Source organism: Ipomoea nil, unplaced genomic scaffold (genome assembly GCF_001879475.1).
Source record: "Ipomoea nil cultivar Tokyo-kokei standard unplaced genomic scaffold, Asagao_1.1 scaffold0688, whole genome shotgun sequence".
NCBI lineage: Eukaryota > Viridiplantae > Streptophyta > Magnoliopsida > Solanales > Convolvulaceae > Ipomoea > Ipomoea nil.
In genome coordinates this window covers 3,490,602-3,516,688 of record NW_017617116.1, presented here as the reverse complement: position 1 = coordinate 3,516,688, position 26,087 = coordinate 3,490,602, and the positions used below count along the sequence as shown (strand labels likewise).

General features: G+C 37.5%; 3 protein-coding genes across 4 annotated transcripts; 2 read left to right on the top strand and 1 right to left on the bottom strand.

Annotated features, from left to right (window-relative positions):
• Positions 1–624: 624 nt before the first annotated feature.
• On the top strand, positions 625–4,144 carry LOC109175787. The gene is made up of 5 exons (XM_019325141.1): positions 625–1,525; positions 1,737–2,201; positions 2,549–2,926; positions 3,021–3,088; positions 3,725–4,144. Exons 1-5 carry the CDS (start codon positions 848–850, stop codon positions 3,933–3,935), a joined length of 1,800 nt encoding a protein of 599 aa, XP_019180686.1. The 5' UTR covers positions 625–847; the 3' UTR covers positions 3,936–4,144.
• A 1,403-nt stretch (positions 4,145–5,547) lies between these two features.
• LOC109175791 lies at positions 5,548–7,569 on the top strand. The gene is made up of 2 exons (XM_019325147.1): positions 5,548–5,750; positions 7,075–7,569. Exons 1-2 carry the CDS (start codon positions 5,675–5,677, stop codon positions 7,296–7,298), a joined length of 300 nt encoding a protein of 99 aa, XP_019180692.1. The 5' UTR covers positions 5,548–5,674; the 3' UTR covers positions 7,299–7,569.
• A 720-nt stretch (positions 7,570–8,289) lies between these two features.
• LOC109175788 (probable alkaline/neutral invertase D) lies at positions 8,290–12,352 on the bottom strand. 2 transcript variants are annotated; one of them, XM_019325142.1, is made up of 5 exons: positions 12,197–12,352; positions 10,686–11,102; positions 10,061–10,492; positions 9,418–9,976; positions 8,290–8,930 (listed from the first exon to the last, which is right to left on the bottom strand). In XM_019325142.1, the coding sequence occupies exons 2-5, from the start codon at positions 11,073–11,075 to the stop codon at positions 8,635–8,637; spliced, it is 1,677 nt and encodes a 558-aa protein (XP_019180687.1). In that variant the 5' UTR covers positions 11,076–11,102; positions 12,197–12,352; the 3' UTR covers positions 8,290–8,634. The 2 variants fall into 2 exon arrangements, with proteins under 2 accessions (XP_019180687.1, XP_019180688.1); XM_019325143.1 differs by having other exon boundaries at positions 10,686–11,097.
• Positions 12,353–26,087: the final 13,735 nt, after the last annotated feature.

Genomic DNA, 26,087 nt, shown 5'->3' with positions numbered 1-26,087 from the left:
TAAGAGCTAATTTACCAAACACATTTCTGCAATCAGCTAATGTTATCAACTAGTTATACCCTATAATTAACCCAATCAGCTAACAACTAACAGCTATCAGCTAACACCCACTTACCAAACAAGACCATAGTAATTAAATATATATAAAAAAGAGTTAATACCATATGGGTCCTGAGTATAGTTATTTTGCCACGTTTAGTTCTAAACTTTTAAATTGACCATCCATGACCATTCGACTTTCAAATGTTATCATTCGTGGTCTAAGTTAACCACCCATGATCCTTCAACTATTAAATTTTAACCACTCATTGTCCTTCCATGAGGACCATAACTGGTTAAATTTTGAAAGTTGAAGGTCCATGAGTGGTAAATTTTGATCGCGGATAGTAAAAATTTGAAAATCGAATGATTATAGGTGATTAATTTTAAAATTTAGGATAAACGTGACAAAATCACTATAATAGTTTATTCATTTTTTATTATTTTTTTTAAAGTGTAGGATTTTAATAGGTTTATTCATTAAAACAAAAAACAAAAAAAAAAAACAAGAGAATTGAATATAATAATAAAAAAAATAGAATTCAAAATTGTAAACTTTTAAGCCCCTTTTTTTCCCTTAAACCCTAATATTGGCTAATAACCCGCCGAATCTTCTTCTCCGCGAAGCTGTTTGAGTTCTCAAATTCTCGACTTCCCACCAATCCACCATACACAAAACCAGCCATTTTTTACAGCTTTCTCTCTCTACATATATATACACAAACACTTCATATATAGCTATTATTACGTACGTATTCACTCCCTCAAGAACTCCCTTCCTGCAGTGACTGTGAGATGCGCCAAAGGGATGCAGAAGCTGATAAGCAGAAATCCACTTGGTCCCCCGGCAGCCTTATCCGTTAGCTCTCTCCCTCTCTCTTTCCCCCACGACTTTCTCTCTCTAGGGTTTTACAAGAACCGCCAAACGCCCTTTTCCCCTAAACCCAGACCCGCTACTGCGCCAATGCCTTCCACGGCCACTCTCCACCGTCTGCGCCACTCTCCCCTTCCTTACTCCGCCGCCGGAAATACATTCTCCGGCGCCGGCTCCAAAGCAGTAGCCAAAACCGTCACTTCCCTGCGCGGGAGTTGCCGTATCTGCCGGTGTTCTCTCGAGAGCAGGGCCCCCGTGAGGGCGTGGGTCGTTCTCAAGCAGGAGAATGCGCGGGGGGCCCACGCCGCGTGGTTCGCTACGGTTGCGGCGGGGGATTCGGAGAGCGTTGTAGCGGCGCCGGAAGGTGAAGCTGAGGGGTTGAATAGCTTGAAGCACGAGGACGCGAGTCACGTGACTGGTGATGAGAGCGGGAAAATGATGAGGTCTCAGCGGAGGCAGAGGAGTGGGAGCTCCGGCGCCGGCGCCGGCACAATACAACCTGGGAGTCCAGATTTGCTGACAATACCCGGTGTCGGGCCAAGGAATTTCAAGAAGCTCGTGGAGAAGGGCTTTGAAGGTGTTGCCCAGCTTAAGCAGCTATACAGGGATAAGGTATAGTCATATGTGCTCTTCAAAATCACAATAAATTAATTGTATACTTGTGCTTGAAAATGTTGGATTGTGGGAATGGCTAAGTGATATACTGTTCTTCAGAAACAAGTAAGTTATGAATGTTTTGTCAATTTTAAGTAAATCTTATGCTGTTGTGTTCAAGAACATGGTTTTGTTCTTAAGTACTAATGACTATGTAGCTGCTATGCAGTTCTATGGTTCGTCCAGTGGAAAGATGGTTGAGTTTTTGCAGAGTTCAGTCGGTATCATCCACAAAAACCATGCCGAGAGCATTACAACATTCATTAAGAAAAGTGTGGATGAAGAGTTAAAGGAGGACATTGATTCTGGTGTAAAGGCCACACAAAAGAAACGAATTACGTTCTGTGTTGAGGGGAATATAAGTGTTGGCAAAACAACTTTTCTGCAGAGAATAGCTAATGAAACACTTGAGCTACAAGACCTTGTTGAGATAGTTCCCGAACCTATTGACAAGTGGCAGGATGTTGGGCCCGATCACTTTAACATATTGGATGCATTCTATGCCGAGCCACAAAGATATGCCTATACGTTTCAAAACTATGTCTTTGTTACAAGATTAATGCAGGAGAGAGAATCATCTAGTGGTATCAAGCCTCTCAGGTTGATGGAGAGGAGTGTTTTCAGTGACAGGATGGTATGTATAACACCTTTCATAGCTTTATGTAAGGAATGTTTGTTTTGACTCATTTTACATTATGATTCCAAGCACCTTGTGCTCAGATGGCATGTAGTGACCTCTCCCATGTGGGAGGTCATTAGATCGAGCCTCAGTTGAGGCGTTATTGTCTCTGTGTGCTTTATTAGGTTGAGAAAGTATGTTTGAACAAATACTACAATGTAATAGAGTCAGTAGCATTCCAAAAAAAAAAAAAAAGTTATGATTCTTGGTTGCTTGTCACACGACTTAAAAAAAGACAACCCTGGCAAGGATGTAATGTACTAATGTCTAATGTGTTATGTCCGGTTTTTTACTTGATAAAGGTCTTTGTAAGGGCTGTTCATGAAGCAAACTGGATGAATGAGATGGAGATCAGCATCTATGACTCATGGTTTGACCCTGTTGTCTCAACTTTGCCTGGGCTTATCCCTGATGGTTTTATCTACCTGAGAGCAAGCCCTGATACTTGCCACAAGAGAATGATGCTGCGAAAGAGAGCTGAGGAAGGTGGAGTCTCCCTCGAGTATTTGCGAGACTTGCATGAAAAGCATGAGAACTGGCTTTTCCCATTCGAAAGTGGAAATCATGGGATTTTATCAGTCAGTCAACTGCCACAGAGCTTTGACAATTCCTTACCTTCAGAGATTAGGGATCGAGTTTTTTATTTGGAGGGTAATCATATGCATCCAAGTATTCAAAAGGTATTGCCAATTACTATTGTTTCATTTCTTGGAAATGACTCAAATGAGGTACTATGTATTACTTACACACTTTGTTCTGTTTGATTATGAACAGGTTCCTGCTTTGGTCCTTGATTGTGAGCCCAACATTGACTTCAATAAAGATATTGAAGCAAAGAGACAGTATGTCATCTCTTCCTATATTTTCCTAAAATAAATTGCTGCCTTGTTATTTGCGTTTTTCTTTTCTTCTTTTTAAATCTGGATAAACTTCAATCCCTCCATTGAAAAGAAAGGAACTGGAACCTGTAATTAACAATTACAAGAATAATTTTTTTGCCAAACCAGGATTTATTTTATACTCCATATGTGGGATCTTTAACGCAGTGGGGAAGTCTGGAGTAGTTAGCTATAAAAATAAGTAGTATCAGATTTATTGAAGACATGAACACGAGTATTCCAATTATTTATTCTCGTATTCTTGTGTCTTTGTTTCTTCTGCTTTTTTCATCGCCTGCCTGCTGAGTGTCTCGAACAAACAGATTGATCTGGAGCACGGCCAAGGATGATAATGCTTACTTGCTTATCATGATATGCTTAATCATAAACTTAATATAATGAACTCAAATAATCTGAAATGGGCAATTTCCAAGAATTCTCTACAGCAGATGCATTCACGAATCCGTCAATTTCTTTCACCACTTTGTTTTTTCCTTCTCAGCTCATGCATATAGTTCCCTATTTGTCTTTCCTCGACTTTTTGTTGCACGTTTCAGAACTTGGTTAATCTTAGTTGCTGACAAATCGCATTATGTGCAGGTACGCTCGCCAGGTTGCTGAATTCTTCGAATTTGTGAAGAAAAAGAAAGAAGTTAACGCTCCTGGAGCTGGTGAAGATTCAACGAAGGGTAATCAACCAGAGGTGCTGCTGCCTGACAGACCGGGATTGTGGGTACCTGAGGGCAAATTCTCAGAGTCAGGCCTAAAATCTTTGGATTTTAGACGAACAATGTCATTTATGTCCCACTAGACTAGAGGGATATCCTTGCCAGTTGCCAGTACCCAGGAGAAGGGGGTTGGGTTGGGTTGTTGATTAATCAGTCTGCCTGTAAAAAGTTGTAGTTGATTGCTTAGTCTTGAACCTTTGACAATGTAGAGTTAACGATGTTCCTTTGTGGATGCTATAAGACCACCTTTTTGTATTATATGAAAAGTAGTGGTTTTGTTTCTTACTTAGTTTTAGGGATGTCAATCGGGCCAGCCCACTCGGTTTCGGGCTAACCCTGTCGGGTTGTCGGGCTAATCGGTTAATTAATATTTTATTTTCGGGTTCGGTTTGGCCCTAACCCTAAATTTCGGGTTGTCGGGCTAATCGGGCGGGTTGAACAATCTGAACTAATATTGAAACTAAAAGTGAGTACTCATATTTAGAGTCGGAATAATAACGGGTCGGGGCAAAGCGGGGCGGGAAGTATACTCCCCGTCTCCGTCCTCAACGAGAAATTAAGAAATTAAAAATAGTCCTTATCTACATTCTCGCGGAAAATTTAACAGGAACGAAGAATCCCGTCCTCATTAATTTTTAATCAAAATATTAAATTAATGTTGTTTTAAATTTTAAAAAACTAAAAACTTAAGTTTTAATTTAAATTATATATATATATATATATATATATTAGTAATGCTTAATGTACAGTAGTGTAATGCTTACTGTGCTTACTGTACAGTAGCATTTAGTTATACATACATATATATATATATATATATATATATATATATATATATATATATATATATATTTATTTATTTATTTTTAATTATAATAATTATTTCATGTATGTTAGGTTTTACATCACTTCTATAATAAAGAATAGTTTTCAATAGTTCGGGTTGTCGGGTTAGCCCTTTTAATTTCGGGCTAGCCCTATCGGGCCTCGGGCTAATCGGTTTCGGGCTCGTCGGGCTAATGTGTTTTATCGGGCTAGCCTGTTCGGGCCATAACCCTGTCGGTTTCGGTTTTTATCGGGTTGGCCCATCGGGTTCGGGCTAAATTGACATCCCTACTTAGTTTGATGCTTTTTAACTAATTGATAAAGTAATTCTATGGGTGTGTTAGGCCACTTTCAAGCATTCATAGATGGCTTTGGAAAACAAAAACTATGATAGAGAACAAGGTTATATCTTTTAGTTTAGTTGGAGATTCTTTGTGCTTCATTAGGTTAAGAAGGTATATATGGACAAATATTATGGATCAGGGTTTACAGTTTGAAACAAATTAGTAATTGTGTTTTATGTTATAAAATTTTGTGTCTTTATTTATGAAATTTTGCATCTATGAATACAAATTATGTACTTAAATTAAATTTGAAAAATAAATAAATATACAATATGTGTGTCTTGTATTGTGATCTTTTATATTGTGTTATGAAATTCTATACTTTATGAGTATGAATTCGTATCTCATCGTTTCAATCTAGAGTTTATAATGCTAAATGGACCCTAGTTCATGATATAAATTGCGGCCTTTACTGAATGGGTCATCCAAACATATAATGTTAGGCCCAAATTCATTCGTTAGGTAATAAGTGGAATATATATAATTAAATAAAGCTAAGCAGACCAAAAAAATAAAAAATTGGTAATTTTTGATTTTCTGGTATCATAACCCTAATTCTCACTTGCATAATTTCATTAATTTGCTTTTTGGACTGAATAGAGAAGAAGATTGATCGAGAGGGATAGCCAGGACGGAGAGAAGAGTCTGTGAAGATGGCTTTAAACAACGGTCTTAGGTCGTGCGCTTCCAAGCTCCTCACATCCACCGAATCACTGCTTCCCATGTCTGGTCAGCGCTCTTCTTTCACTATATTCTTAGGGTTTCTAATCGTTTCCTTGATTTTATTCGTGTTTTTTTTTTATTCACTGGTTTCTCAGGAAATTTCATTAATTTTGCGCTATTGTTAAAATTCTGCTTTGAAATCTATGGATTTGTAGATCTACTCTAAGTGGCCCGTGCTTGGAAATGTATATGCGGAGTATATAATATATGCGTTGTCTGTAGTTTCTCTGTCATTTTAGGGACTGGAAAAGTTCCAAAGAACGGATTTTTATCATTTAACGAAGCTAGCAAGGAAATCAGTTTAGTGTTATTGACTTTCTGAAATGATAGGGTTATAAGGTTGAGTAAGTGATTAGATATGATATGCTGGTATTTTATATTGCTCAGGATTCAGGAAGCTAGGGTTATTTGAAATTCTCATTTTGCTGAGGCTTGATGGGTTGCCTTTAACTATGCATCCTGTACATGCCAGCTCGTTAACATTAATAAACGGACATTGTGAGCTTTTATGTTGCACTCATCAAACTTCACACTTGCAAATTGTCTTTGTACTGTTCTAGTGGTTTGCTTGCACTACCTGCTACTTGTCACCTCATGCTTTTCTTTTAGATTAGATATGTGGATATATCTATACTCCACGTGTGTGATGCTTAAGTACTTCTCAGGAAGAAACTTGAGTCTTGCAAAGACTGTTTGATCTTTGATTAGCCTTCTTTCAGTACAATGACTGTCCACACTAGTATGGCTGAATTCAGATGCTAATAGATATATTTCGGCGTTTCACAAGTAGTTTGGAAACTGTTATTACAAGCTTGCAGCCTAGCTATATTTCTTGTCTTATATATTGTCCGGTAATTGCATTACCAATGATGCAACATATCTTTTGAGTTTCTTTTTCTTTTGGGATTTAGGATACAGCTTGGCGGTAAGCTGTGCCCCTTTCTAGGTAGTAGATTTAGGTTCACATCTCTTCACCCCATCCCCCATGAGATGTAAAAAAAAATGGATTATATTCCGCTGCAACCTTTGCTTAGTCTCACAGTTAATGCTACTTTTTGGCTTTCCTGAGCTCATTTTCTTTGACATCTAATGCCTTTTTGTATGATAGGTGAGGCTGTTGTTGTACTAATATAATTACATGCTAGTATTCCTTCTGCCATTATAGTTATCAATTGCTGCTCTGCTCACGTAAACCTCTAGAAACTGACCCTTTTTTTTTTCCTCTGAAAGTGAACAAATGAATTCAAACTGTGATTTTAATACTTATTTGGCATGCTTACTGGTTGTTGTTATTCATTGTGCTAACAAAAACTATAATATTTTGTGACAGTGAGCCGAGGAATCCACTCCACCGGCATGAAAAGAATGGGAGGAGGGCATGCTCATGGGCATGACGAGCCATTCTACTTGCATGCAAAGCACATGTACAACTTGGATAGGATGAAGCATCAGAAGCTGAAGATGACACTCGGTGTGCTATCTGCATTCAGCATTGGTGTTGGAGTTCCAGTTTGGGCTGTCATCTTCCAGCAAAAGAAGACCGCTTCAGCGTAGATGTTGCATTATCGTTATTTGCATTTTGCAATAACAGGCCTGCCTGCTTGGGTTGCCTCGTGCACAGATCATGCTCATGAAACACATTGTGTTTTGAATATTTAACTTCTTCCAGTTTGTTTTGCTATGCCCTTGTGGTCTGCTCTACTTTGATCAATTGAAAATAGTTTTAAAGTTGTCTTGCAGATTTTTCAATAATATTTTCTGTCACAAACGATTCTAAGAGTGAAAGGTGTCATGCGTTAGGGAGCTTGTTGAATCAGTTTACCTTAATAATATCATTTCTTTACCATAGCCAATAAATATATAATATATAAAGAGGTAATTTTATTTTTGGTCCTACATTTATAGATAGACAGTTTACTTTGTCTTTTTTTTATTAGAACATCTTTATATAATCATAATATTATTGTGGCATGTCCATTTTTAGTTTTCTTTCAACAAAATTGTTGAAATATTGTTAAATATAAATACATTTTATTTTATTTTATTTAAATACAAAGTAGGTTGAACTGTTATATTTTTTGAAAAAAGTTCATAATTAAAGATCGAAATGTCCTTGTATTTAACTATTTTTAAATTGTTTTGTTGATAAAGGATCAAGAATGGTCATGTCACAATAATATTAGGATCAAAACTCAAAAGTGTTATAATAAAAAATGACTTAAATGGATTGCCACCTATAAATCTAGGACCAAAATTGAAATTAACTCATATATAAACATAAATGTATAGTCCAATTACCAACTTAGTCTTTTAGTTAAAACGAGCCAACTCATGCCAAAGGTGTCCAATGTAAAGTAATCGGTCCCCACATACGAGGGGCGTGTTGAACATATATAATATATAAACATAAAGTATAAGCTTAGATTTTTAGTAATTCATGGTTAGATTATAAATTACTTGACATTTTAAACATAACTACTCATTTGTTTCTGGCAGCTAATCTTGTGAGCACAGTCCATGGTTTTGCTGGTAAGAAATGAAGTGATAACATGAATGAAAATTATTGCATTACATTGAAGAAGATGAAACCCAGAATTCCAAGCATGAAAACATTAGAAAACAGCATTGCTTAGTCCATGTCCAAACAAGGTGGTGAAAATGCATTTGATTTTCCACCAACTTCAACCATGATTTGTTCTTTTTGACAAGCAAGGGGCTAGTCAACAATAATAATGTTAAAAAAGAAAAAAAAAACAAAAACCTGTTCCATAAGGACAGAAATCGCCCCACGAATACTGTTCTTGAAAGTAAAAACAAGATCCCCTGTCACCTTTATCTTCATCTTTCTCTGTTCCTTTTTGCTAATTATGTATTTGGTTTCCTCGGTCCATCAGCACGTCCATGACGATGATCTCTTTAATATCGGCTTCATTTGCCTGTCCTCTTCCAAAGATATCATCCCGAGGTGCGAAGGATCCTCGAGCATCATCTTGGCCACCAGGTATCCAGCAATGGACCATGTCTGCTGCTTCCTAGCCTGTTTCCCGATATACCTTCCAAGCTTTCCATCGTAGTATTCTGGCCACCCATCCTTCAGCAACCGGCTCTCAGCTAGATCAATCGCTCGTTTTGCAATTTGTGGCCGCCCCGTCTTGATGCAGGCAGCAGTCAACAGCCACAAGAGAACTGCACGTTTTGTACCCCGAGAAGACATTGCATAAGAAAACATAAAGTGAACTATACTAGAACTCGACTACAATCCAATATGATGCTCGGGATCATGTTAGAACTAGGAATAGCGAGAACTGAGAGAATAAGATTCGATAGAACTGTGCCAAAGGCCTCGTGGTCGAGTGGCATAGCTGTGGCTTCTCAAATGAGAGGTCGAGAGGCCTTGTGGTCGAACCCCAGTGTGGGGGCATTGACTCTTTGTGCTTCAGTAGGTTGAGAAAGTATGTATGAACAGATACTACTGTTGAGCATATAACCATTAATGTGCAATACAGATACTACTGTTGAGCATATAACCATTAATGTGCAATCCAACTATCAGTTTGTAACAGAGTCAATAGTACTCAAGATTTGATAGAAGTGTGGTTACGAGTATACTATACTACAGAACAAAGAATATTAAGTAATGGTTCGAAAAAAATATAAGCGAAGATAGAAGAACCTGGCCAAGAGCCTCCGTTATGGTAACTCCATCTAGTATTTTTGGGATCACAGCCAGTCACGATTTTCCATTCATGATTCTCGAGTGCTGGGTACGTTATTTTTAGAGGCATTTCCCCTACGAGCTCTTCCCAGCGTGCTTCGATAAGATCCATAATCGCAGAGGCTTGCTCGGGAGTGGCAAGAGATGATAAAATGGCAACACAGTTACCTAACGCAAACCATCTAAAATCCATTCTCGCGGGACTAACGTTGCCAACAAAGTAACCCCCCCGGGTAGGCATCAAATCGAATACCCAATCTGGGATTGAATCTGGAATGACATTAAACTTATTAACTGCAGTATGAGAATATTCTTCAGTTTTAAAACGGTATATGTCATTTAATTGCTGGAAGTCGAGCCAGAAATAACTCCTCATATGGTAACTCAAGGCATGTAGACGTTTCGCTATTCTCTCGATAAATTCGTTTCCTTCTGTGTCGGGCTTTAACATTGCCAAAGCACATCTCAGTGCCATGAAAAAGAGCGCTTGAATTTCAATCGGATAACCATAAACTCCCTGAAATCCAAAAATAGGAACACTTTAAAGTCTGTGTGTCTAGGTATTAATCATTAATCATAACCATAAGAGACGGGAATTTACCATTCTTCTATCGATCATCGAGCATCCATCAGCACACAGCAAAGTAGGAAACGTATCGAACCCTTCTGACAAACACAAACTCAAAATAAGCCTCATTCCCTTTTGGCACTCCGGTCTTTCAGCGAGAGTTGTATCTCCAGTAGATTTTGTATATGCACGCAGAAGAATTATCCACCAAAATCCCGAGTCCACTGGAGCGACTCTTCCAATTGCACTCTCGCCAAAGTCCGCAATGATTGTATCCGTCTTACGAACTGGATCGTGAAGAACTTTGAAACTGGCCGGCATAACCCCTTCGCCCAGCTTGAATCTATCCACTTTCTTTTCCCAACCTTGAAGCAGAAGCGTCTTCAGCAGGAAATTCTTAACAATATCGGGCTCACCATTCATTAGGAAGGCCAGAGCACTCGGTACAAAATCACGAACAAAAACCTGCACAACACAATCACATTGCACATTAATGGGTATATGCTCAACACGCCCCCTCACGTGTGCGGTGGGTGATTCAAACCATGACATTTGGTCTGACTCTGATACCAAATTGAAGCATGTGCTCCATCTCAACTAAAAGCCTAAGCTGATAGTTAGATTGCACATTAATGGGTATATGCTCAACAGCACTGACCTGATCATAATTTAGGACCTCTTCAGAACCATGCTCATTTGCAGCGATTGTACCCACTGGTTGGCCTCTAAAATAAACCAAAGACTGGCGCAGAGCATCCCATGCCTCGGCAACTATTGGATGGGGTTCAAAAGAGTTGCGGGTGGAAGAAACCGGGGTATCCAACCCAGACCTGCTGGGCGAATAAGCGGTTTCATAATTATCCAAACCTCTGGCTAGGCCAACGGACATTTCACTCAGTGACCTCTCATCAAAGGATCTCTGCCTCTCTATGTTCAGCCTTGGCTTGTCAAGAAGCTTCGAGAGATCATAGTCCATCTCCGAGATGGAGCAATTGGAGCTGACATTCTTCAGTCCAAACTCTCTAGTAACATGACCGTCCATATTCATCTAATTCCTTCAACACCCACAGCTACTCTGATATATAACAAAACAATCTCCTATTAGGCCAATTTTGCATATAATATAAATGTTATACACCGATACAAACTCAAGTCACAGATAGACTTATAATATGCGTTTGTCAGCACCAATATTTGTCAAACGAGATACTCAAACACAATCCATATTCTGTATTATTAACGAGGGCAAAAAACATATGGGTATACACAAGTATGTACAAATATACAACACATTTTTAGTCAAGCATCCAAGCATACTATATAAGGGTAATGCAAATTGCGGGCAAACCCTAGGGTAACCACAAGGTTTCAAGTTTGACTCCCGGTGGGAGCAACTTATTGACATTCTTGGTTTGAACCAGTTAGTTATGGGCAACCTAGGCTGGATTACCTTATGGTCTTTTGCCGGCTAGGGTAAATCAAAGGTAATGCTATCTATTTGCACCAGATCTCATATGACTTCATCTAACTAATGTGTTTTATAGTGGGATTAGTCAACTCTCAAGTAGTTAATGCATACAAACTCTAATGACACAACTCAATAAATTGAGAGGAAAACAAATAGGAATATATTGTTTCCCATGAGGAAACAGGGAAAGAATCACTGACAAAATCATAGTGATGATATCCAGTTAAAAAGGAAAGCTTCAATCTTTATTGTCCAATCCAAATATATTTCAGAGGATTAACACTAACCATAAAAATAACACCCAGTAATAGCTTAACTACCATAGTTACAACAATCCCATATAGATAAAATCTTTCATAATTTTGGTAGGATTACAATTCTCAGACTTTATATGCCCAAAGAACTTGAGGAAAATCAAATATTAACAAAAGATTACACCTTTGAATCTTGGAAGTTCAAAATAAGCTGCATATGGATATATTCAACACAGAAATGCCAATTACATGAAAAATACTTCAAGATCCAATTGCATTGAATAAAAAGTGAGGGGAAAAAATGGTAAACAAGTAAACTAGCTGAAGAAAAAGATCCAAGAAGAAAGGCTTTTCAAGAACCTTACTGCCCAGAAATGAGGAGCTAAATGAGATCTAAAGCAGGTGTGAGCAAACACAGGAAAGAGAGGGAGAGAAGAGAAGACTTGCCTGCAACAATGGCGGCCGGAGATGCGGCGAGATCGCCGGAAAGGAACAGAGAGATGGGGGGGTTGTGAGAATGGAGGGAGAGGAGAAAAAGAAAACATGTTGTGAGGGGAAGATATTTATAGAGAGAGATGAGTGTTGGGATAGAGAGAAATGAAGAAATGAAAGGGGGAAGAAGGAAGGCAAAGTAGGTGGGTGCCAGGCTGCCTGCCAGTGGTTGTTGGCGCGGGCGGGCGTGTGTTCTGGGATTGACCAAACCTCTATAAACTATTCCAAAAAATAACATTTTTTTACTGCAAAATCTTTATTAAGGATTACAATTCAATTTCGAAAATCTTCATTGTCCTTACCTAAGATATACTTAATTTTATCCGCACGATACGCGCCAGTTCACTAATTCGGTAGATAACATTTGAGAAAAGATAGAACTGATTCCGAATTGCCAGTCACCGATTCTCTGTTCCAAAGAATCAAAACTCGAACCCTGTAGGAAAGATTCAATTCTAGTTTCAACTTGAACCGTTTGTTGAAACATTTTTTTTTAATATATATATATATATATAACTTCCTAATTTCTATTTTTAAAATTATTCAAGTTCACTATTTTTTAATAGTTTGTTTTTAATGTTAAAATAATTTTAAGCTCAAATTTTTTAAATTTAAAGTTAAAAAAAAAACTTTGAGCTTGCACTTAATTTAAAATTTAAATTTGCTTTCAATATTTTAAAAATTTAGTTATTAATTCCAGTTTGAATATTTTAGAAATTGAAACAAAAACTTTATGGGTTTTAGTGCCAAAAAGAAATCAAAACGGTACATATGATTCCTAATCTATAATATCTAATTCGGCTCAAACCAAAACGTCATCATTTCTAACTCTAGCATCTTAGTGAATTAAGTAAATCACATAGTGTATTTTAATAGTTTATAAGTTTCCAAAGTAAAGCAATGCTAATTAATTTTTATCTGAATTTAGTTGATCTGATTTAATTATGTATTCATTTTTGGCATCAGACCTGTAGATTAAAATATCTTAGGTCAATAAATTCAACCCTGAATTTGTTGTCTCCTTATGTTTTGGTAATTTGTATCATATTACACTATATAGTCAATCTTTTTTTTTTTTTTGAACGTTACTGATTATATTACATTGTAATATCTGTTCAAACATACTTATAAAGCACACAGAGTTAACAATGCATTCTCTGAAACATACTTACATTGTAGTATCTGTTCAAATATACTTACATTGTAGTATCTGTTCAAACATACTTATGAACCCTAAACCCTAATTATTAATCAAGTTGAAATAATTATCAAAAAATTATATTACATGAGATTTTTTTTTTTTTTTTTTGTGTGTGATATTTGCGGTATCGTATTACTGTACAATTATCATTTCCGATTGTGAGGGTGGAATCTGAAATTATGAATCTCCTGTGTGTTTTCAGTTGTCGTTGTCGGCCAACTTGTTTCTAATTTCCAATCACTCCCTATATTTTATTCATTATTTCAGTTGACCCCTTTTTTACTTTTGGCTGTCTGTTTTTGAACAAATCTTGCTGCCCTGCACATGCTGTTTTAAATGGATAATGTTACATTAAAATTGCATAAAATTATACGGAGTATAAAATTTTATACAAAGTATAATTTTATCTAATTAATTCATGCTAAAATTAATAATAAATAATACTGCTTCCAAAAAAAACATTTTTATGAGACACGTTAAATGGCAAAAGCTTGTATAAATATTAATATAAGAACATTTTTTTATGAAAACTTTTAAGGTGGTGATCAATGCTGATGTCTTCTATACGTGATATAAACTTAAAATTTTTTTAATATTATTTTAGCTTGTACCTAGTATAAGAGAAATTAATGTAAATCGGCACCATAGACTTTTCTAATAATTATACTCTATATTTATTTGTTTATATTTATATTTTTTTTTTTCTAAAAAACAAGCCATATGCCCATATGTACAATAGTTATAAATACAAAATATTCCATTTTAGAAATTCAACACGGCGTGATATGGTGCCTTGAAAAATTCCCCATAAAATACTTTTAATTCTAAAAGGAATAAGGTTCAAATTGGCCACTGAACGTAACCTGAAAATGCAATTAGGCCACTGAACGAACAAAAAGTGCAATTAGGCCACTGAACACTCCAAAAACGTGCAATTAGGCCACTGAACTCTCCAAACGTATGCAATTTCACCGGATAGCAGGTTACCATCAATTTTAGCAGGTTACCTGCTTACGTGGCAGCTGAGTTGGCATTTTAAATAATTTTTAAATAATTTTTAATAATTAATTTTAATAATAAATTTTATAAAAAATTGAAAAAAAAATAAATAATAAATAAAATAAAGTCGTTTTTATTTTTTAAAAATTTTTTTAAATAAAAATTTATTATTAAAATTTATTAAAAATGATTTAAAATTTATTAAAAATGTCAACTCAGCTGCCACGTAAGCAGATAACCTGCTAAGATTGAGGGTAACCTGCTATCAGGTGAAATTGCACATTTTTGGAGTGTTCAATGGCCTAATTGCACTTTTTTTTCGTTCAGTGGCCTAATTGCATTTTCAGGTTACGTTCAGTGGCCAATTTGAACCTTATTCCATTCTAAAATATTGGAACCCCAAATATATTATAATTTGAATTCCCATATGAAATCTTTCTTGAGATTCTCTTATTATTCCCTCTATTTTTCTGTTTGTATTGTTATCCTCACTTGTGCATATTTTATAATTTTTTAAGGGAAAATAACATTTTTTCTCCCTAAGTTATATACTTATAGCACTTTCTCCCCCTAAATTATTCAAGTGGCTATTTTTCCCCCTGGAATGTTAAATGGATATATTTACCCTTAAAATAAATATTTTAAATAAATATTTCATTTATTTCCCTTCTCCAACAAATTATGACAATAATTTGGTTCAAACCAAACAAACACTATAGCAACCAAACCGAAATATTCCAATTACAATTTATAATCGAAACTCGATATTTAGAGTTTATTAAAATCGCGAACCAGAACAGACAATTCATGTTCCGAACTGAAAAAATAAAATACATTTATTGTTGAATTTAGACTATTTAAAATAAAAAATAAAATTTTAAAATAAAGACGGTTCAAAATCGCGAACCGGATCCAAAACCGCCGATTCACGGTTCAAGATCCAATTTTTTTATTCATAATTTTAATAAATTGAAATCCAAATATTAGGTTCTAGATCTGAATCGTAACTGGAAACTTTTAATTCAATTGCTATAGTGTCCGGTTCAGTTTGATCTGAACCGTGGTCATCCCTATGTATACACGATAATTTATTGGAGAAGTAAAATAAATAAAATGTTTACTTTAAGGGTATAAATGTCAATTTAATATATCAGGGGAAAAAACCACCACCTTTAGAATAATTGAAGGGGAAAAATGGCTATAAGTATATAACTCAGGGGAAAAAATGTTATTTTCCCATTTTTTAAATTAAAAGAGTTTTTTACTTCTTTTTTTTTTTTTTTTTCCAAAATGAATATTATTCTTGAGTTAGAAAACATTGAATATATACCTTTATCTTAATAGTGCGTTTGATTAGGGTTATATCACATGCCTTTGCTAATATCAGTATTATAAATTGATGTGACAATTTTTAAATGTGTGTGTACGCTTTGTGTACAAACGTGTATTTACATACATTAAAAACATCACAGTAAAACATTCATCCTGACAAAAAAGATACACTCAACAAAATAAATTAAGATTGCATCCCCGAGTTCTAAAAAAAAAAAAGATTGCATCCCCGTAATTTTAACTAAACAAAATTTGAACACATCTCTAACAATGTGTAGAATGAACGTAATGTTTTAAAAATAAATGGACAATATAATATATTTTAACATTTTGTGAATTAAATGTATCATTGTGGTACATTTAATTCATACGTTACTCTTTAAATTTTATCGTATTTAAATAATACAAAATTAAAAAAAAATGATGGTCTAAATCTATATGCAGTACTTTGTATAATCCATTAGAAAGTCAATAGTGGGTAACGAATCATAACAAATCTCTAAAAATAATGGAAAAGAAAAATGAAAAAAAAAAATTTCTAACTTTGGAATGATTCATGAGTCTTGGTAATATAATAATGGTGTTTAAATATACGGGCATTATTCTAAATTTATATTAGTAAACGCTTTAAGAAATAATTTAATAATGGTAATGTCCTTTAACATGCATGATGTTTATGATTCATAGGTCAAAGATATTAGTGTATTTATTATGAGAATTTTATAGTGTGATTTGACATCGATTTTTGATATACTTAATACAAAACGGATTACCTTCACGTCCTCCTTGATGGCCCTTGGAAGATCTTTGACAATTATTTGGTGACACAGAGATGGCAACCTAAATTTGATCCTGCTAAAGCAAAAATTTCAAAAATGGCCGTTTGGGTTCGTCTGCCAAGACTCGCGGCCGAATATTTCAGAGATGATGTGGTCAAGAACATCCTCGAGGGTGTTGGTAAACCTCTACGGCTAGATCGTACCACGACTTCGGTTGTCAAAGGGAGGTACGCAAGGGCGGCAGTTGAGGTCGACTTGGACAAACCGTTGGTAACGGAAATCTGGGTAGAAGATCAACTCCAGCTCGTTGAATATGAAAGCCTCCACATTGTTTGCTTTGGATGTGGAATGATTGGTCATCGTGAGCAAGCCTGCCCCCAGAACAAAGACAAAAATCCGGCAAGATCTGACATGGACCTAAATGAAACCCCTGTTGCTGAGAAAGAAGGGGAAACTCAGCAAGACACAAACACTGAAACCACTGCACCACAACAATCTTCTGGAAATACTGTTTCTCTCCCGTCTCCTCTAGCTAGAGATCGCCCGTATGGCGCCTGGATGCTCGTGACAAGGAAAAAGGTTGACAAGGCCTCCTCACACAACAATAGGCAAAGCAAGCAGAACAAAAACACCTCTCGGGGGAAGGGGAATCAATTCGAGCCCTTGGCTGGACTGGATGAGATTGTTGGCAGCAAATTCCAAACACTGCCGGCAGTCACGTCTATAAGAGAAGGGGGCGAAAGCTCCAGAGGTAAGTCTTCTTCTTCACCCCACACCACTCCCCAGCCTCGCCGGCCTACCATAATCCGGAATACTGCCATCCCTAGTGATGATATTCCGGATAGTTTGAACCCACAACAACTCCCTACTGGTAATGCCAGAGGGCGTGGGAGATCACAACTGGCTAGTCGTGGTAATGGGAGGGGCAGTAGGGGTAGAGGCTTTGGTAATGTGCGGGTTCCGTTGGACTGGGGTCCTGAATCGTGGACCAACCTTGGTGGTTTGCCGACGCCTTTTCAGTTTGGAGGTTCGGAGGTGGATTTTGTGGCGGGCTCGGCCCCCTTCGTGGAGGCCATGTCCAATTTGGGACTCACGCCCGGGGAAGGCGGTTGCCAAACTTCCTCACCCTCTGAACCTTCTAAATGAAGATCGTCACCTGGAATTGTAGAGGCATCGTGAATAGTTGTGTCAGGAAACATGTAAAGGAACTCTTGGCCACGACAAAAGCTGATGCTATCTGCCTCCTTGAGATTCGTTCTCCGAAAGCTGATAAAATGATTAAAACTGCCTATACTTTGGGCTATACTAATCATTTTATTGTTGACCCTCTTGGGTTTGCCGGCGGGCTTCTCTTGTTTTGGCGCAAAGGTCATTTGGACCTTGAAGTGGTTAGACATACTTCGCAGGCTATTCATACGAAAGTAAAGAATAGACCGAAGGAAGTTTTTATTACTTTCAGTTATGTTAGACCTAACTTGCTTTCTAAGTGCAGATTTTGGGAGGACTGTAAAAATTTTGGTAGTTTATTACAGAGTCCTTGGATTGTCATTGGTGATCTGAATGATATTGCTATGGTTGGTGAACAATGGGGAAGCGAGACTATTAACACCAATAGATTACAGAGGTTTGTGGACGCGTATAGTGAATGTGGGCTCTTGGATCCGGGGTACTCGGGGCAAAAATTCACTTGGTACAGATTTGCAAGAAACAGAGTCACTTTGATGCGAAGGCTTGACAGGGTCCTTTGGAATGTCCATGCACAACATGCTTGCCCCGAGGGAAAAACTAGAGTGCTTTCTAGACTCCACTCAGACCATAGCCCGATTATCTTTATGGACCAAGCAGGTACCCCCCCTGATGTGGAGCATCGCCCCTTTCGTTTCGAAGCAGCTTGGCTAACAAGGGAGGATTATGGAAAAATTTGGAGAGATGCCATTGCGGTTGGGAATCAGGATATCGAGTCCATCATTGCAATTGTCGCTGAAGAAAGCAAGCGGTGGAATCATAAAATTTTTAGAAATATTTTTAATAGAAAAAAAAGACTTGAGGCGAGAATCAGGGGGATACAAAAGGCGAGCGAGTATGGGTCCTCAAGATCTCTACAAGATCTTGAAAGATCCCTTACGTTAGAGTACAATGAGGTCTTGTATCAAGAGGAAGCGGTTTGGTTTCAGAAGTCAAGAGTGGACTGGATTAGGGATGGTGACAGAAACACCACGTTCTACCATAATGCGGCCCTAATAAGAAGAAACAGAAATAGAATTCGTTTCTTGAAAGTCGATGGGAACTGGACCGATGACCCCACCAGCTTATCTGATCATATTACTGATTTTTTCTCTTTGTTATTTCGCAGGTCTGCCCCGGAGGGAAATATTTCCATCACTCCGGTGGGGGACAATCTCAGACTTACTAGGGAAGAATCGACTAGGTTGGCCCGGAGGGCTAGTATGGACGAGGTGAAAAAAGCCGTCTTTGGCATGAAAAAGTTTGGAAGTCCGGGTCCTGATGGGATTCCACCTGCGTTCTATCAGTTCTTTTGGGAAGATGTAGGTCCAGCCCTCACAAGATTGGTCAACCAGGCGCTTCAGTCAGGAAAAGTCCAAAAATCTCTTACACAAGCTTTTATAACTCTCATCCCTAAGAAGGATGTACCAGAAACTGCAGCGGATTTTAAACCAATCACTCTTCTCAACGTGGATTTTAAGGTAATCTCTAAAACCCTTGTCAACCGTTTGAGACCCGTGATGTGCAGGATAATTGGTCCACACCAGAATAGCTTCCTTCCCGGTCGGTCTACGATGGATAACGTGGTCCTCACGCAGGAGGTGGTACATACTATGAAAAAAAAGCAGGGGAAAAAGGCTTTCATGATTGTCAAAATTGACCTCCATAAAGCTTATGATAGCATTGATTGGTCCTTCCTGGAGGACACTCTTATTAGCTTCGGGTTTCCTAGAGGAATCATAGACCTACTTCTTTTTTCCTTAAAGGAAACAGATATCTCCATTTTGTGGAACGGAGGTCGTCTTCGCTCTTTTGCCCCGGAAAGAGGCCTCCGTCAAGGTGATCCTTTGGCTCCCTATCTTTTTAATATGGTCATGGAGCGTTTGGCGTATGATATCCAGAATTTAGTTTCTTTGGGCGTCTGGAAACCCATACATGTCACACGTGGAGGTATGGGTTTGTCTCATCTTTTCTTTGCGGACGATTTATTGCTCTTTTCTGAAGCTTCTGAAAATCAAGCCGGGGTGATCCTGGATTGCCTGAATCGCTTTAGTAGTGTGTCAGGCCTCAAGGTAAACCTATCGAAATCCCAAATTTTTTGCTCCCCCAATACTAATGCAGGTTGGAAGAAAAAGATTAGCGAAAGGATGGGCATACCTGTCGTTACTCATCTTGGCACGTACCTGGGTATCCCTATTCTCCAAAAACGAGTCACCAAAGACACCTTCCATCATGTCATTGACAAAATGAGAAGGAAATTAGCCACTTGGAAATCAAGTACGCTCAGCATGGCAGGAAGAAAGACGTTAGTCCAAGCCTCCCTCGCCACGATCCCGACCTACACAATGCAATCCATGGCTCTCCCGGTAAGTACGTGTAATAATATTGACAAAATCTGCAGGAATTTCCTTTGGGGTCATGCAGAGGATACAAGAAAAATACACACGGTGAGTTGGAAGGAAATTTGTAAGTCAAAGAGCAACGGAGGTCTTGGGCTCAGGCAAGCAAAGGACTTTAACCAAGCCTTCCTCACTAAAATGGCCGGTCAAGTTCTGACGAACCACGATAAGCTGTGGGTCAAAGTCATGCGAGAAAAGTATGTGAAAAATGAGGATTTCCTTTCCATTCCGATGAAGCCCAATTGCTCCTGGGGTTGGCGAAGTATCCTAAAGGGGAGACATTTTCTTAAAAAAGGTATTCGGTGGAGAGTGGGCACAGGAACTGATATTAATTTTTGGCATGATAGATGGGTTGGGGAGAAGCCGATCGCGAGCCTAATCCCCCACCCAATCCCCCTTGGCACCGAGAATTTGCGTGTGAAAGACTTTATGAACTCGGATAACTCCTGGAACGTAACAGCCCTGGAAACTCTCGTACCAGAAGATGTCATCAATCGTGTTAGAGCCACCCCTATACCGGTTGCCGCCGACTATGCTGATAGACTTTACTGGCCGCATTCAGACACAGGCGTGGCCACGGTAAGCTCGGCTTATTCTTTCATTGCAGGTTCGGACGAAGGCTCTCTCGAGTGGATCTGGCGCTTAACATGCAGGGAAAGATTGAAGTTTTTTATTTGGAAAATAGCCAGGAATGGACTTCTGGTGAACGCTGAAAGAAGACGGCGTGGACTGACAATGGAGGATGCATGTCCGAGATGCGGTGTAGATGCAGAGTCGCTTGATCACATCTTCAGACAATGCAGCCTGACTAAAGAGATCTGGAACCTGACGACACCCCCTCCAAGCTTTGCCGCTAGCAACCACCTTCCTCTATCATGTTGGATGGAACGAGCTTGCACGGGGAAGATGAGAGGACCCGCTGAGGAGAGGTGGAACCTGCTGTTTCCTTATATTCTTTGGAACACTTGGAAGGCAAGAAATAACGTGGTCTTCAATAACCTATGGCTGCCTGCGACAAACATAGTGAAACAAGCCAGATATGAAGCGAACGAAGACTTCCGAACTCTCACGAAGAACAACGGCATTGCGGTCGCTAGACAGATTTGGGTTCTTTGGTCTCCACCGCCGCTTGGAATCCTAAGAATCAACTCCGATGGGGCGAGAAAGGCCTCTTCCGGCCTCGCCAGTGCAGGCGGTCTTCTACGAGATCATACGGGCAAGTGGGTGATGGGTTTTGTGACGAAGATTGGCTTTGCTACGAGCTTCGCAGCTGAACTCTGGGGGCTACGAGAAGGCCTCCGCCTAGCAAAACAACATGACTTTGACAGAGTGGAAGCAGAAACGGATTCGTTGGCGGTAGTTCAAGCCCTTAGCAAGAATACTGAGACCAACGTGGAAGCGGATACTCTCATTAAAGACTGTAAGACTCTTATGCATGGTTTCCTTGCATGTGAGCTCAAACATATTTTTAGAGAAGGGAACCAGTGCGCAGACTATCTCGCAAATATGGGTCAAGACTCTCCATGGGGCACTAATATCCTACGGCATCCTCCCGAAGAAATCATCCTAATGCTCAATCGTGATGCTAATGGCGTAGCTGTTAGAAGATTTTACTAATCTCCCGGGGCCTATGGCCCTTCCCTCTACCAAAAAAAAAAAAAAATATTTATTTTAATAGTATTCAATTTAATCAAGTAAAATTATATTTTATACAAAAGATATTGATATTGATCGATAATATAGAAAAAATATAATATTATTGTTATTCGACTTTAATATCAATAAAATGTTAATTTTGACATATTTGATATATATATATATATATATATATATATATATATATATATATATATATAACTGTTAGTTATATGTAAAAATATTATATGAAAAAAATAAAAATAATGCATATTTAATTATGTATACTATTTATAAAAAAAAAATTATAAATATATTTCATCACTTTTCATTTTAAGAATAAAAACTTTCAAAAATTATTAAGGTTCGAATAGGCTATCGAACCACACACAATAATGTAATTAAACCACTAAACTTAAAAAGTTATAATTGAGTTCCTAAACTAATTTATTTCAAACAATTTATTCAATTTACAAGTTTTTCCCCTTTCTAAAAGGTCACCAATTTAAAATATTTTTTTAAAATAATTTTTTTAAAAATTAATTAAAAAAAAACATACACACACATCGTCTCCGGCCATGTAGACGAAGGTCCGACGAAAGGACTTTCGTCTCCATGGCCGGAGATGAAGATCCCTTATTCGTCTCCATGGTCGGAAACAAATGATTATTATTATTTTTTAATTTATTTTAATTAATTGTTAAAAAAATTATTTTTTAAAAATATTTTAAATTAGGTGACCTGTTAAAAGGAGAAAAAAATTGCAAATTGAACAAATTACTTGAAATGGGTTAGTTTAGAGATTTAATTGTAACTTTTTTGAATTCAGTGGCCTCATTGTATTGTTGTGTGGTGTTCAATGATCTATTTGATCCTTATTTCAAATAGAAATGAAGTCCAACAAATATCTTAGGTACATGCGATGACGCGATCCCGAATCCCAACAAATTGGAATTGGGACTTTCTTAATTTTATCCTATTCTTTAAATTTGGCATTGAATCCCACAACCTGGGAAGATGCACTTTAAAAAAAAAAAAAGAAAAAGAGAAGCTAATCTGATCTTGATTTTGTATTTTTATTGTTTTGAAAATTTGAATTATTATTTTATAAATAAAAAAAATGAATAAATACATTCTAGCCACATTAACTTTTGTCAATTTCAGTTTATTTATTTACGCCTTAAACCCCTTTTAACAATATATTTCGTTTTTTTTTTTTTTTTTTTTTTTTTTTTTTTTTTTTTTTTTACGGAGAGCAAAAAGTGCTAAAAAAAAAATATAAATCGTGTACTTAAAGTAAACAATTTAAAATCAAAACTGAGAGAGCTAGAATAGTCATTAGACCAAAAATGTCAAAAGCTCTTGTCTGTATCCACGTTGGCCATGACTAGGACCATTAGATAATAAACACACACACATGATGACATTAGTTTACAAATTCTTATTATAATAATAATAATACACCTCTCTGTCAAGCCTGCCACATTGGATATTCTTAGTATAATTTATTCTCTTGTTTAAAATTCATAATTACACAAAAGTGTGATTTACCCAATATGAACTATAAGGTAATAATTGTGAATTTTTATTATCATAAAAAAAAAAAACACATTAGTAAATTACGAATTTTAAGACCTGTTTAGTAAATGGTGGATCTGTAAAAATTGGTGATCAGTAACTTTGGTCAGAAGTGATTTTACTGACCAAAAATCGCTATTTACCGATCAAAAAGTGTTGGTTGGAATCTGCGAAAATTCTAGCGGTGGTTGTAGGTTTGTGATTAAGTATAAGCTAAGGTATAAATTAATAAAGATCCGTAAAATATAAATTGAAACTAATTCGCCCGTGGCAGTAGTTTATAGAATGTGACGTTATAATTAAAGTATGGCAAACATATGTTTAATACGTTTACCACAAAATTATAAAACATAATAAACAATATAGAAGTGGTTCGTCAATATATATCATCATTTAAAATGCAGGTATACAAAATATAGTTTAATACTTTAATAAGATTCACGTGAATCACTTTCCTTTCTCCATAAAATTATACCTAACAACCATTTTTATATTTGTCTGGTAATTAGTCTGTCTCGTACTATACTCAGATTAATTTCCATTCTCACCAGACTGACCTAATTAATGTGTAAAATGTTGGTCAAATTAGTTTTTCTATACGATAGGAGATTTGAACTCCTGACGTCTCCTGGACTGACCTAATTAATGAGCAAAATGCTGGTTAGATTGATTTTTCTATACGAGAGGATATTCGAACTCTCGATGTCTTTTAAGAAATAAGAGTGCACGGTTACCCGCGCCAACCATACTGGTTATTTTTATTGTTTTCTTTTGTTTGAGAAAATTAACGATGGTGTCTTAGGGTTTTCTCAATTCACGAGTGTATCTAACGATGTGGTTGGAGTGTAATTAAGGAATTTGCATCCCCAGCTACAGCTAGTACCTACCTACCGGGAGAATTAAGGGGATCGGATGAAATACGTGGAGATCTTATCCACATGATGACCTGGAAAACCATGCTGTTTTGTGTCTTCATTTTCGTTATAATTAATGAAGTGGTTTGACTACAGACCTATTTGGTCACAAATCCCTTTCCTTCCCAACATTTCTGCCATTTTCCCCCTTCCAACACTCCCTTTCACATACCCACGAATATTTATATTGTGCCCGGGTAGCTCAATTGGTCATAGAGGTGAAATTTTGGAAGAATGATTAGGGATCGAGTCTCACCAACGACAATGTGGGAGCAACCTCTCAAAGTGAGGGGGGCTCCTTGTGCACAGTGAGCACCGGTCTAGCCTCTGTGGTTTATGTTCAGTTGAGTCATCATAATTTACATCTTCCCAAATACTCTGTCGGTGTGGGGGGCCCTTAGGGTTGGGGTTCAACCTTATTGGGCAAAACGTTCAAATAAGTCATTAAATTTTACTCAAAAACTTCATTAGATCATTAACCTTAAAAAATAAAAATAAAAAATTAAGTCTATCAATGTGTTATTTTGGTACATCGAAGCCCACAAAACAGTTAGTGACCTATAATAACAACTCACTAGGGTTCGAGCGGCACTACGGTAAACTCCGACAACGTTACGGGGACTAACTAACATTGGCAATTTGATTAGCAATTCAACTACCGAACGGTTGCCTTTGAAGAAGGCGACCTGCGATTGTTCAACAGTCGCCGATGTTAGTCTCTGGAGCGTCATCAGAGTTGGTCAGAGCGTCATCGAAACCTTAGTGACCTGCTATTACAGGTTATTAACTGATTTTTGGACTTGGATGCACCAAAATAACATATTAATGAGCGTAATTGTATATTTTAAAAAATTTAGGTCTTTTTGAATAAAGTTTGTGGGCATATTTGACCATATATATATATATATATATATATATATATATATATATATATATATATATATATAGAATTCGGTTCTGGTGTGAACTTTAGGTAATGTGAGAACGTGTGCACCTATCTCAGCCGTGCGTTGTTTGTTGATCAGTGAGCGTGGGTGAGGGTGCATGGTAGTCATATGCACCGCACGACAGTGGCACATCTCCTGGGGGACTAGTTTGGAATTTCACTTTTGGATCTACGTGGCCGTAACCGATTCAAATTCTACTTGTCTATTCTCTCTTCCCTATAATTGTCTATTCTGTCGTTTGTATTTGCCTTCCGTTTGTACGTTAGTTCACATCGCTGCGTTCCTCTCTCTATTGCCGGGCGATTGTGCGATAACTCATGGCGCGATCAAGTGGGTCTTGCCGTTCGACGCCGCCATCAGCTGGGTTGCTCAAAATTGCGGTGGGGAACCGGCCATTCAAGCGGCGGTCAGGCTTTCGTCCTCCCATGCGATCGTCTTTGCGGGGGGGGGGGGGGGGGGGGGTGTCGAACGTGCGGCGTCGGGGGTCCCATCTAGGATCGGTGCAAGGTCACTGTCGTCGCGTCGGAGGGCTCATAAAGGTTAGCTCTGTTTCTCATGTTTTAGAATTCATTTCTATTCAAATGTGGTTGTGGGCTATCAGTGTTAGACAATTTTTTAGGGCTGATAGAAAAAACACAATCCCAAAATGTAGAATGTTCTATGTGAATTAAGGCATGCAATTAGTACAATTAGATCAAGAAATAACAACTGGAATAGTAGTGAGGGAGGGGGTGGGCGTGAGATTAGACTAAACAAAGGAAGTAAGGTATATAATTTAGCTAATCTTCAGAATGATCATTTTTTCTGACTAATCGTTTTTTTTTAATGTAATCAGAAT